The sequence below is a fragment of the Oncorhynchus gorbuscha genome, unplaced genomic scaffold (genome assembly GCF_021184085.1).
Source record: "Oncorhynchus gorbuscha isolate QuinsamMale2020 ecotype Even-year unplaced genomic scaffold, OgorEven_v1.0 Un_scaffold_1880, whole genome shotgun sequence".
NCBI classification, from domain to species: domain Eukaryota; kingdom Metazoa; phylum Chordata; class Actinopteri; order Salmoniformes; family Salmonidae; genus Oncorhynchus; species Oncorhynchus gorbuscha.
The window spans coordinates 50,988-64,749 of NW_025746535.1; the positions used below are offsets into that span (position 1 = coordinate 50,988).

Here is a 13,762-nt window from a genome sequence, read left to right on the forward strand (position 1 = left end):
CCCAATGACAGACACACAGATGAACAGACTGACCACAGACACACTGATCAACAGACCGATAACAGACAGACTGACACTGACCAGGACAGACAGACGGAGGGTCGTAGCTCTCTCTCTCTCCTGCTGGATCATCTCAACCACAAACCCTCCTGTGTCTCTCTGCTCTGCGTCTCCGTGTCCAGCGCTCCCTACATAACAGACATGGTAAGAGTCTATCATAACAGACATGGTAAGAGTCTATCGTAACAGACATGGTAAGAGTCTATCGTAACAGACATGGTAAGAGTCTATCGTAACAGACATGGTAAGAGTCTATCATAACAGACATGGTAAGAGTCTATCATAACAGACATGGTAAGAGTCTATCATAACAGACATGGTAAGAGACTGTCCTTCTCCACTACTCTGTGTGTTTGTCATGGCCCTTAGAGATGGATAGCATATCCCATAGCAGTAGAGGGATTTACTATTGTCACTACTTGAATTTGGGGGCGGCTGGACAAATCTCCCTCTTTTTCATATGGTCCTTCAATCTCTGTCAATTCAATTCAAGGGCTTTATTAGCATGGGAAACATGTGTTAACATTGCCAAAGCAAGTGAGGTAGATAAGATATAAAGTGAATATATAAAGTGAAATAAACAATAAAAATGAACAGTAAACATTAAACATACAGACGTTTCAAAACAATAAAAACATTACAAATGTCATATTATATATATACAGTGTTTTAACAATGTACAAATGGTAAAGAACACAAGATAAAATAAATAAGCATAGATATGGGTTGTATTTACAATGGTGTTTGTTCTTCACTGGTTGCCCTTTTCTCGTGGCAACAGGTCACAAATCTTGCTGCTGTGATGCACACTGTGGTATTTCACCCAGTAGATATGGGAGTTTATCAAAATTTGATTTGTTTTTGAATTCTTTGTGGATCTGTGTAATCCGAGGGAAATATGTCTCTCTAATATGGTCATACATTGGGCAGGAGGTTAGGAAGTGCAGCTCAGTTTCCACCTCATTTTGTGGGCAGTGAGCACATAGCCTGTCTTCTCTTGAGAGCCATGTCTGCCTACGGCGGCCTTTCTCAATAGCAAGGCTATGCTCACTGAGTCTGTACATAGTCAAAGCTTTCCTTAATTTTGGGTCAGTCACAGTGGTCAGGTATTCTGCCGCTGTGTACTCTCTGTGTAGGGCCAAATAGCATTCTAGTTTGCTCTGTTTTTTTGTTAATTCTTTCCAATGTGTCAAATCTGTCTGTCTCTCTCTCGCTCTCTCTCTCTCTCTCTCTCTCTCTCTCTCTCTCTCTCTGTCTCTCGCTCTCTCCCTCTGTCTCTCGCTCTCTCCCTCTGTCTCTCTATTTCTCTCTCTCTCTCTGTCTGTCTCTCTCTCTGTCTCTTGCTCTCTCTCTCTCTGTCTCTCTGTCTGTCTTGCTCTCTCTCTGTCTGTCTCTCTATTTCTCTGTCTCTCTCTCTCTGTCTCTCTCTGTCTGTCTCTCTATTTCTCTGTCTCTCTCTGTCTGTCTCTGTCTGTCTCTCTCTCAGGATTCATCTGCCTCCGTCATCCTTGCTGTGGTGTCACTCCTGAGGATCTGTAACGGCCACTCCCCCTCACCCGAGAGCAAGGCTGCTATTGGCTGTAGCAAAGCATCCACCAACCTGATTGGATGCAGCAAGGTCCAGAGGTGTTGCCTAGACTCCCTGGCTAGCCTTAGCACCTGCCCTGGTGAGAATCTAGACTCTGGGAGCGTGTTCAGGAATACAATCATGTTTAAAAGCGAACCAAATTAATTTTTAAAAAGCGTTGTTATTTTAGGAGCTGTGGAACGGGTGGCGGAGGTGTTCCATGTTCTAGTGCAGAACCTACAGAACCCTGACTCAGACCCCACCGTGAGACACACCTTACAAACACCCAACACGCAACATCTAACTCAGTTTGGTTTCTCTCCTGTCTCTCCTAGTTTCCTAGTGGATTAATGACCAGTGTGTGTGTGTGTGTGTGTGTGTGTTTTTGTGTGTGTGTTTTTGTGTGTGTGTGTGTGTGTGTGTGTGTGTGTGTGTGTGTGTGTGTGTGTGTGTGTGTGTGTGTGTGTGTGTGTGTGTGTGTGTGTGTGTGTGTGTGTGTGTGTGTGTGTGTGTGTGTGTGTGTGTGTTTTTGTGTGTGTGTGTTCCTTCTGTCTCCTGTGTTCAGGTGCTCCAGAAGAACTACCAGGCCATGTTGAGGTGGCTTCGTGTGTCTGCAGAGCCTCACTCACTGGCTGATCTGGTCACTGAAGGTACAGAGAATCAATCAAACATCAATATATCTGGTCACTGGAGGTACATGGAGTCAATATATCTGGTCACTGAAGGTACAGGGAGTCAACATCAATATATCTGGTCACTGAAGGTACAGGGAGTCAACATCAATATATCTGGTCACTGAAGGTACAGGGAGTCAATATATCTGGTCACTGAAGGTACATGGAGTCAATATATCTGGTCACTGAAGGTACAGGGAGTCAACATCAATATATCTGGTCACTGAAGGTACAGGGAGTCAACATCAATATATCACTGGTCACTGGTCACTGAGGTACAGGGAGTCAACATCAATATATCTGGTCACTGAAGGTACAGGGAGTCAGTCACTGGAACATCAATATATCTGGTCACTGAAGGTACAGGGAGTCAACATCAATATATCTGGTCACTGAAGGTACAGGGAGTCAACATCAATATATCTGGTCACTGGAGGTACAGGGAGTCAATATATCTGGTCACTGAAGGTACAGGGAGTCAACATCAATATATCTGGTCACTGAAGGTACAGGGAGTCAATCAAACATCAATATATCTGGTCACTGAAGGTTCAGGGAGTCAATATATCTGGTCACTGAAGGTACAGGGAGTCAATATATCTGGTCACTGAAGGTACAGGGAGTCAATATATCTGGTCACTGAAGGTACAGGGAGTCAATATATCTGGTCACTGAAGGTACAGGGAGTCAATATATCTGGTCACTGAAGGTACAGGGAGTCAATATATCTGGTCACTGAAGGTACAGGGAGTCAATATATCTGGTCACTGAAGGTACAGGGAGTCAATATATCTGGTCACTGAAGGTACAGGGAGTCAATATATCTGGTCACTGAAGGTACAGGGAGTCAACATCAATATATCTGGTCACTGAAGGTACAGGGAGTCAATATATCTGGTCACTGAAGGTACAGGGAGTCAATATATCTGGTCACTGAAGGTACAGGGAGTCAATATATCTGGTCACTGAAGGTACAGGGAGTCAATATATCTGGTCACTGAAGGTACAGGGAGTCAACATCAATATATCTGGTCACTGAAGGTACAGGGAGTCAACATCAATATATCTGGTCACTGAAGGTACAGGGAGTCAACATCAATATATCTGGTCACTGGAGGTACAGGGAGTCAATATATCTGGTCACTGAAGGTACAGGGAGTCAACATCAATATATCTGGTCACTGAAGGTACAGGGAGTCAATATATCTGGTCACTGAAGGTTCAGGGAGTCAATATATCTGGTCACTGAAGGTTCAGGGAGTCAATATATCTGGTCACTGAAGGTACAGGGAGTCAACATCAATATATCTGGTCACTGAAGGTACAGGGAGTCAATATATCTGGTCACTGAAGGTACAGGGAGTCAATATATCTGGTCACTGAAGGTACAGGGAGTCAATATATCTGGTCACTGAAGCTACAGGGAATCAATATATCTGGTCACTGAAGGTACAGGGAGTCAATATATCTGGTCACTGAAGGTACAGGGAGTCAACATCAGTGTGTGTGTGTGTGTGTGTGTGTGTGTGTGTGTGTGTGTGTGTGTGTGTGTGTGTGTGTGTGTGTGTGTGTGTGTGTGTGTGTGTGTGTGTGTGTGTGTGTGTGTGCGCGTCGTAACAGATCTCCTGCCCGTGCTAAAGAAGCGTGTGTGTGTCGTAACAGACCTCCTTCCCGTGCTAAAGAAGCGTGTGTGTGTCGTAACAGACCTCCTTCCCGTGCTAAAGAAGCGTGTGTGTGTGTCGTAACAGACCTCCTTCCCGTGCTAAAGAAGCGTGTGTGTGTGTCGTAACAGATCTCCTGCCCGTGCTAAAGAAGCGTGTGTGTGTGTCGTAACAGACCTCCTTCCCGTGCTAAAGAAGCGTGTGTGTGTGTCGTAACAGACCTCCTTCCCGTGCTAAAGAAGCGTGTGTGTGTGTCGTAACAGATCTCCTGCCCGTGCTAAAGAAGCGTGTGTGTGTGTGTGTCGTAACAGATCTCCTGCCCGTGCTAAAGAAGCGTGTGTGTGTCGTAACAGACCTCCTTCCCGTGCTAAAGAAGCGTGTGTGTGTGTCGTAACAGATCGCCTGCCCGTGCTAAAGAAGCGTGTGTGTGTGTGTCGTAACAGATCTCCTGCCCGTGCTAAAGAAGCGTGTGTGTGACGTGCGTTGGGAGGTTCGAGACTCCACTCTGGAGTTCCTCGGCCATCTATGTGAGGCGTTAAGCTGCACCGTCACTCCTATCCTGCTGGAGGCGCTGTGTGATCAGGAGAGCTATGTGAGGGCTAGTGCCATCTCTGCCCTGGCCAGGACACTACCGCTCAGTGACCAGCAGGGGGAGCCAGAGAACCAGACACAGGTGAGACTCTGACCTACACATTTCATTTACTGTATAACACATGCCCCGCTTCACATTTCTTTCTATATATATATATATATGGTTTTAAAATATTATATACACATGTTTTTTTTAATGAATATTTGTATATATATATTTTTGTTTTGTTTAAAAAACGTTTTTGTTTAAAAAACATTTTTTATGAAGATTTGTTTAATTCATATAACTCTAATATTTTAAAACAATACATTTTGACGAATCAAATGATTCGATTCTTCATTTAAGTAGTTGGAATCCGGTTCAATCGCGGTGAATCGAATCAAAAATAATAATTAGTGAATCGCAAACAGTAAAAGGAAATGAATAGCAGCTGTCGTCTTTGTTACTTATTTTCCACCATAATTTGCAAATAAATTCATTAAAAATCCTACAATGTGATTTTCTGGATTTTTTTTCTCATTTTGTCTGTCATAGTTGTAGTGTACCTATGATGAACATTACAGGCCTCTCTCATCTTTTTGGCTGACTAAATACTTTTTTGCCCCACTGTATACTGTGTACTGAGCCTTCAGTACACAGTTATACAGGTAACTGTTGTTCAGTTAACTGTTGTTACTGTGTGTGTTCTCTCTAGGAGCAGACCCTGGGTCAGTTAACTGTTGTTACTGTGTGTGTTCTCTCTAGGAGCAGATCCTGGGTCAGTTAACTGTTGTTACTGTGTGTGTTCTCTCTAGGAGCAGACCCTGGGTCAGTTAACTGTTGTTACTGTGTGTGTTCTCTCTAGGAGCAGACCCTGGGTCAGTTAACTGTTGTTACTGTGTGTGTTCTCTTCATGTGCAGACCCTGGGTCAGTTAACTGTTGTTACTGTGTGTGTTCTCTTCATGTGCAGACCCTGGGTCAGTTAACTGTTGTTACTGTGTGTGTTCTCTTCATGTGCAGACCCTGGGTCAGTTAACTGGTGTTACTGTGTGTGTGTTCTCTTCATGTGCAGACCCTGGGTCAGTTAACTGGTGTTACTGTGTGTGTGTTCTCTTCAGGAACAGACCCTGGGTCAGTTAACTGTTGTTACTGTTATACAGGTAACTGTTGTTACTGTGTGTGTCCTCTTCAGGAGCAGATCCTGGGTCAGTTACTAGACATCCTGTCTCAGGATTCAGAGGGCTTCCCCAGACGTGCTGTGGTCCAGTTCTTCATCAGCTGGCTAAAGACACACCCATCATCTTCCTCCTCCTCCTCCTCCTCGCTGTGTTCTGTCCTATCGCTGGGCAGCACTGATCTGGACTGGGAGGTCAAAGTTCACACCCTGGAGCTGGTTGAGCTCCTAATGGAGGAAACACTACCAGGTCACCAGGAGTCAGAGCTGGGGTCAACTCCTCCCCCTTACGGTGGCTCTGGAGGGACAAACCTACTAACACACACTGACCTCACACATCCCTACGCTGTGACGCCAAGCCAGCCCTCACCCCTTCTAACACACACCCCAACTGACACACACACGCCCCTCACACACACACACCCAACTACATCTGTAGTGTGTGGTCTGTCTCGGTTGGTGGAGCTCGGTGTTATAACAGCGTTATTCAATGGCCTGTTTGATTGCGACAGACCTGTAGCTTTAAAAGCCTGTAGTCTGTTGCTACGACTACGAGACGCGGTGTGTCCGTCCCGGTCGCTAGGGAAAGGTGCCATGACAACTGACGACACAACAGTTGCCAAGGTGACTTTTGATCTGAGGGGTCAGGTTTGGGAGCGGGAGGTCACGAGGAAGTTACAGGAGAAGAGAGGATCTGATTGGGTTAAAGAGTCCAGGGAAGTAGGTTGTGATAGGCCGAACAAGAACAGAGATTCTGATAGGACAGACGGGGCTGGTTCCGAAGCCTGCGATAGGTCGACGGGGAAGAGTGTGTGTGAGGGTAGCGCGAGGGTGTGTGAGGTGCTGTGGTCGTTGGGTCTAGAGGAGAGGCAGAGTGTGTTATCACAGAGTAGTGACCATGTCCAGAACTCACCCCTCTCTCTACTGGAGGACATTCTGAACGCTACAGACACCTCACACACTGACGAGGTTACAGTAGACTGTTACTGACACCTCACACACTGACGAGGTTACAGTAGACTGTTACTGACACCTCACACACTGACGAGGTTACAGTAGACTGTTACTGACACCTCACACACTGACGAGGTTCTAGTAGACTGTTACTGACACCTCACACACTGACGAGGTTCTAGTAGACTGTTACTGACACCTCACACACTGACGAGGTTACAGTAGACTGTTACTGACACCTCACACACTGACGAGGTTCTAGTAGACTGTTACTGACACCTCACACACTGACGAGGTTCTAGTAGACTGTTACTGACACCTCACACACTGACGAGGTTCTAGTAGACTGTTACTGACACCTCACACACTGACGAGGTTACAGTAGACTGTTACTGACACCTCACACACTGACGAGGTTCTAGTAGACTGTTACTGACGAGGTTACAGTAGACTGTTACTGACACCTCACACACTGACGAGGTTACAGTAGACTGTTACTGACACCTTACACACTGACGAGGTTCTAGTAGACTGTTACTGACACCTCACACACTGACGAGGTTACAGTAGACTGTTACTGACACCTCACACACTGACGAGGTTCTAGTAGACTGTTACTGACACCTCACACACTGACGAGGTTACAGTAGACTGTTACTGACACCTCACACACTGACGAGGTTACAGTAGACTGTTACTGACATCTCACACACTGACGAGGTTACAGTAGACTGTTACTGACACCTCACACACTGACGAGGTTACAGTAGACTGTTACTGACACCTCACACACTGACGAGGTTACAGTAGACTGTTACTGACACCTCACACACTGACGAGGTTACAGTAGACTGTTACTGACACCTCACACACTGACGAGGTTCTAGTAGACTGTTACTGACACCTCACACACTGACGAGGTTCTAGTAGACTGTTACTGACACCTCACACACTGACGAGGTTACAGTAGACTGTTACTGACACCTCACACACTGACGAGGTTCTAGTAGACTGTTACTGACACCTCACACACTGACGAGGTTCTAGTAGACTGTTACTGACACCTCACACACTGACGAGGTTACAGTAGACTGTTACTGACACCTCACACACTGACGAGGTTCTAGTAGACTGTTACTGACACCTCACACACTGACGAGGTTACAGTAGACTGTTACTGACACCTCACACACTGACGAGGTTACAGTAGACTGTTACTGACACCTCACACACTGACGAGGTTACAGTAGACTGTTACTGACACCTCACACACTGACAAGGTTACAGTAGACTGTTACTGACACCTCACACACTGACGAGGTTCTAGTAGACTGTTACTGACACCTCACACACTGACGAGGTTCTAGTAGACTGTTACTGACACCTCACACACTGACGAGGTTCTAGTAGACTGTTACTGACACCTCACACACTGACGAGGTTACAGTAGACTGTTACTGACACCTCACACACTGACGAGGTTCTAGTAGACTGTTACTGACACCTCACACACTGACGAGGTTACAGTAGACTGTTACTGACACCTCACACACTGACGAGGTTCTAGTAGACTGTTACTGACACCTCACACACTGACGAGGTTACAGTAGACTGTTACTGACACCTCACACACTGACGAGGTTCTAGTAGACTGTTACTGACACCTCACACACCGACGAGGTTACAGTAGACTGTTACTGACACCTCACACACTGACGAGGTTACAGTAGACTGTTACTGACACACGTCCTGATGGACTAACACAGTTTAATTTGTGATGATTGTTTCTCCTCTGTACGTTGACGAGTGAATAGTTAGAGTCCCATTGGGACATAACTCTTGATCAGGAAAATAAATAAAATAAATAAAGATACTGTTTTGATATTTCAAACCACGGGTGTCAATGTTTTCCTGACTTGGTATGTTGAGAGTGAGTGAGGAGAGTGAGGGAGGAGGGGAGAGGAGAGTGGGGAGAGAGAATGAGGAGAGAGAATGAGAGAGAGTGGGGAGAGAGAGAATGAGGAGCGAGAGTGAGAGAGAGAGTGAGGAGAGAGAGTGAGAGAGAGAGAGTGAGAGAGAGAGTGAGAGAATGAGAGAGAGAGAGAATGAGGAGAGAGTGGGGAGAGAGAATGAGGAGAGAGTGAGAGAGAGAATGAGGAGAGAGAGAGGGGAGAGAATGAGGAGAGAGTGGGGAGAGAGAATGAGGAGAGAGTGAGAGAGAGAGAGAATGGGGAGAGAGTGGGGAGAGAGAGAATGAGGAGAGAGTGAGAGAGAGAGAATGAGGAGAGAGAATGAGGAGAGAATGAGGAGAGAGAATGGGGAGAGAGAGAATGAGGAGAGAGTGAGAGAGAGAGAATGGGGAGAGAGTGGGGAGAGAGAATGAGGAGAGAGTGGGGAGAGAGAGAATGAGGAGAGAGTGAGAGAGAGAATGGGGAGGGAGTGAGGAGAGAGAGAATGAGGAGAGAGTGAGAGAGAGAGAATGGGAGAGAGAATGGGGAGAGAGAATGAGGAGAGAGTGGGGAGAGAGAGAGAGAGAGAATGAGGAGAGAGTGGGGAGAGAGTGAGAGAGAGAGAATGAGGAGAGAGTGGGAGAATGAGGAGAGAGAATGAGGAGAGAGAGAGAGAGAATGGGAGAGAGTGGGGAGAGAGAATGAGGAGAGAGTGAGAGAGAGAGAATGAGGAGAGAGTGAGAGAGAGAGAATGGGGAGAGAGAGAATGAGGAGAGTGGCTACATTGTGATTCCCTCCCCTTCTCCCGGTTGGACTCCGCCCCCTCAGTGAAAAAAAGAAAAAGATTGACAACAAATCCCTTTTATATCCCTGAAGGGAGCGGTGTCCAACCGGGAGAAGGGAACTCTAACTACAGTATTCACTAGTCAACGTACAGAGGAAGTACTGTCCCATAATGCAGTGCGATTTCCCACTGAAGAACGATAGGGGCGTGTCTCATTGAAAAGACACCTGTATTTGTTTGTGTCTGGTTGACATGTAACAGGTAACGTATGAAATACGTCCCCAAATGAAATGTGTAACTTAATGAGGTTTATTTATTGTTAAAATGACAGGGGGAATTGTCTCATTTAAAATTAAAATGAATTTCATGCTTGTTTTATTATTTAAAAGTGGAGCATGAATTGAGTGTGTTTCCTGAAGCCGATGCGTTTAGTGATTTCCCCTACACCACCCGGCCCTACACCACCCTGCCCTACACCACTCTGCCCTACACCACCCGGCCCTACACCACCCGGCCCTACACCACCCTGCCCTACACCACTCTGCCCTACACCACCCTGCCCTACACCACCCGGCCCTACACCACCCTGCCCTACACCACTCTGCCCTACACCACCCTGCCCTACACCACTCTGCCCTACACCACCCTACTACAGTCCCTGGTTTGAATCCAGGCTGAATCACATCCGTACGGAGGTGTACGGGGTAGGCCGTCATTGTAAATAATAATTTGTTCTGAACTGACTTTTCTAGTTAAATAAAGAATCTAAAGAAAGGTTCAGTACCTCTGGACTGGGGGGGGGCTGTTCACAAGACACACCTGTTACTCCTCCTGCCTCCCTCACTTCTGAAAGCTGGAGGGACCCAGGGGAGAGGGAGGAGAGAGAGGAGGGGATAGTGATAGAGGAGTAGGAGAAGGAGAGGAGAGCGAGGAGTAGGAGAAAGAGAGGTGAGCGAGGAGAAATAGAGGAGAGCGAGGAGTAGGAGAAAGAGAGGAGAGCGAGGAGAAATAGAGGAGAGCGAGGAGTAGGAGAAAGAGAGGGGAGCGAGGGTAGACAGAGGTAGGGAGAGAGCAAGGGCACAGAGAATATATTTTTAACTTGGGAGAAAAGTGAGAGAGGAAGGAGAGAGAGGTAGGGAGGAAGGTGAGAAGTAGGAAGAGAAGAGAGGGAGGAAGGGAGAGAAAAGGAGAGAGGGAGGAAGGGGAGAAGTAGTGTGTGAGGTGTAGGGAGAGAAGAGAGGGAGAGGTAGGGAGAGGGAGGAAGGAGGGAGAGAAAAGGAGAGAGGGAGGAAGGCTGGAGTGAGAGATGTAGTAATGTCTTGCACATGCTGATCAGTCTTAATGGTTCCTGGAGATTAGAGTTCCCTGGAACTTTACACTGATCAATGTTTCTGACCGACCCACCGTGTGGAAACCATACACTCTGACCCCAGGTCAGCTGTCTGTGTCCTTTCTGTTGTGGCAGAAACCATAGGCTCTGACCCCAGGTCAGCTGTCTGTGTCCCTTCTGTTGTGGCAGAAACCATAGGCTCTGACTCCAGGTCAGCTGTCTGTGTCCCTTCTGTAGTGGTAGAAACCATAGGCTCTGACTCCAGGTCAGCTGTCTGTGTCCCTTCTGTAGTGGTAGAAACCATAGGCTCTGACCCCAGGTCAGCTGTCTGTGTTTATTTTACTTTTATTTAACTAGGCACGTCGGTTAAGTAATGTTCAATGCCGGTCTAGGAACAGTGGGTTAACTGCCTTGTTCAGGGGAACGGTGGGTTAACTGCCTTGTTCAGGGGAACGGTGGGTTAACTGCCTTGTTCAGGGGAACGGTGGGTTAACTGCCTTGTTCAGGGGAACGGTGGGTTAACTGCCTTGTTCAGGGGAACAGTGGGTTAACTGCCTTGTTCAGGGGAACAGTGGGTTAACTGCCTTGTTCAGGGGAACAGTGGGTTAACTGCCTTGTTCAGGGGAACAGTGGGTTAACTGCCTTGTTCAGGGGAACAGTGGGTTAACTGCCTTGTTCAGGGGCAGATTTTTACCTTGTCGGCTCGGGGATTCGATCTTGAAACCTTTCGGTTACTAGGTCAACGCTCTAACCACTAGTCCAACGCTTTAACCACTAGGCCAACGCTCTAACCACTAGTCCAACGCTCTAACCACTAGTCCAACGCTCTAACCACTAGTCCAATGCTCTAACCACTAGGCCAACGCTCTAACCACTAGTCCAACGCTCTAACCACTAGGCCAACGCTCTAACCACTAGGCCAACGCTCTAACCACTAGGCCAACGCTCTAACCACTAGTCCAACGCTCTAACCACTAGGCCAACGCTCTAACCACTAGGCCAACGCTCTAACCACTAGTCCAACGCTCTAACCACTAGTCCAACGCTCTAACCACTAGTCCAACGACTAGTCCAACGCTCTAACCACTAGTCCAACGCTCTAACCACTAGTCCAACGCTCTAACCACTAGGCCACTCTAACCACTAGGCCAACTCTCTAACCACTAGTCCAACGCTCTAACCACTAGTCCAACGCTCTAACCACTAGCCAACGCAACCTAGGTCCAACGCTCTAACCACTAGTCCAACGCTCTAACCACTAGTCCAACGCTCTAACCACTAGTCCAACGCTCTAACCACTAGTCCAACGCTCTAACCACTAGTCCAACGCTCTAACCACTAGTCCAACGCTCTAACCACTAGGCCAACGCTCTAACCACTAGTCCAACGCTCTAACCACTAGTCCAACGCTCTAACCACTAGTCCAACGCTCTAACCACTAGTCCAACGCTCTAACCACTAGGCCAACGCTCTAACCACTAGGCCAACGCTCTAACCACTAGTCCAACGCTCTAACCACTAGTCCAACGCTCTAACCACTAGTCCAACGCTCTAACCACTAGTCCAACGCTCTAACCACTAGGCCAACGCTCTAACCACTAGGCCCTTCTGAAGTGAAGAAACTGACATAGAAGTCAGACATAGAATCAACACTGTGTGGGGGGAAAAAACTATTGATCCTGGTGATTTTGGTGTCATGTCAGATAAAACGTTCTGACATAGGAACCAACCCTCCCACTACTAGGGACAATGATGAATACTGGGTGTGTTTGTATGGAAGTTGAATGTGTTATCAGTGTGTGTATAGACTCTACTCCATGCTGGGTAGTTGTGTGTGTGTGTGTGTGTGTGTGTGTGTGTGTGTGTGTGTGTGTGTGTGTGTGTGTGTGTGTGTGTGTGTGTGTGTGTGTGTGTGTGTGTGTGTGTGTGTGTGTGTGTGTGTGTGTGTGTGTGTGTGTGTGTGTGTGTGTGCGTGCGTGCATGCTGGGTAGTAATTTCAGTGTGTGTGCAGTGAGTCGACGTCTTCCTTTGAGTCCAGAGTCAACAGTCCAACAGCCACATCACTAACATCTGAGAGTGTCCAGAGTCTAACAGCCACATCACTAACATCTGAGAGTGTCCAGAGTCTAACAGCCACATCACTAACATCTGAGAGTGTCCACAGTCTAACAGCCACATCACTAACATCTGAGAGTGTCCAGAGTCATCACTAACATCTGAGAGTGTCAACAGTAACAGCCACATCACTAACATCTGAGAGTGTCCAGAGTCTAACAGCCACATCACTAACATCTGAGAGTGTCATCACTAACATCTGAGAGTGTCCAGAGTCAAACAGTCTAACAGCCACATCACTAACATCTGAGAGTGTCAACAGTCTAACAGCCACATCACTAACATCTGAGAGTGTCCAGAGTCTAACAGCCACATCACTAACATCTGAGAGTGTCCAGAACAGCCACATCACTAACATCTGAGTGTCTCTAACAGCCACATCACTAACATCTGAGTGTCACAACATCTGAGTGTCTCTAACAGCCACATCACTAACATCTGAGAGTGTCAACAGTCTAACAGCCACATCACTAACATCTGAGAGTGTCCAGAGTCTAACAGCCACATCACTAACATCTGAGAGTGTCAACAGTCTAACAGCCACATCACTAACATCTGAGAGTGTCCAGAGTCTAACAGCCACATCACTAACATCTGAGAGTGTCCAGAGTCTAACAGCCACATCACTAACATCTGAGAGTGTCAACAGTCTAACAGCCACATCACTAACATCTGAGAGTGTCCAGAGTCTAACAGCCACATCACTAACATCTGAGAGTGTCCAGAGTGCCACATCACAACATCTGAGTGTCAACAGTCTAACAGCCACATCACTAACATCTGAGAGTGTCCAGAGTCTAACAGCCACATCACTAACATCTGAGAGTGTCCAGAGTCTAACAGCCACATCACTAACATCTGAGAGTGTCAAGAGTCTAACAGCCACATCACTAACATCTGAGAGTGTCCAGCCAGTCACTAA

General features: G+C 47.0%; 1 protein-coding gene across 1 annotated transcript in view; it reads left to right on the plus strand.

Moving 5' to 3' along the window:
* brat1 (BRCA1-associated ATM activator 1) overlaps positions 1–7,936 on the plus strand; it is a 28,673-nt gene extending 20,737 nt beyond the window's left edge. The window contains exons 8-14 of the mRNA XM_046338408.1: positions 1–204; positions 1,547–1,727; positions 1,818–1,891; positions 2,193–2,277; positions 4,406–4,635; positions 5,727–6,997; positions 7,383–7,936. The exon at positions 1–204 is cut by the window's left edge and continues 82 nt beyond it. Coding sequence (XP_046194364.1) covers positions 1–204; positions 1,547–1,727; positions 1,818–1,891; positions 2,193–2,277; positions 4,406–4,635; positions 5,727–6,698 — 1,746 coding nt within the window. The 3' untranslated portion in view covers positions 6,699–6,997; positions 7,383–7,936. The remainder of the gene's footprint in view (positions 205–1,546; positions 1,728–1,817; positions 1,892–2,192; positions 2,278–4,405; positions 4,636–5,726; positions 6,998–7,382) is intronic.
* The last annotated feature ends 5,826 nt before the right edge of the window (positions 7,937–13,762 follow it).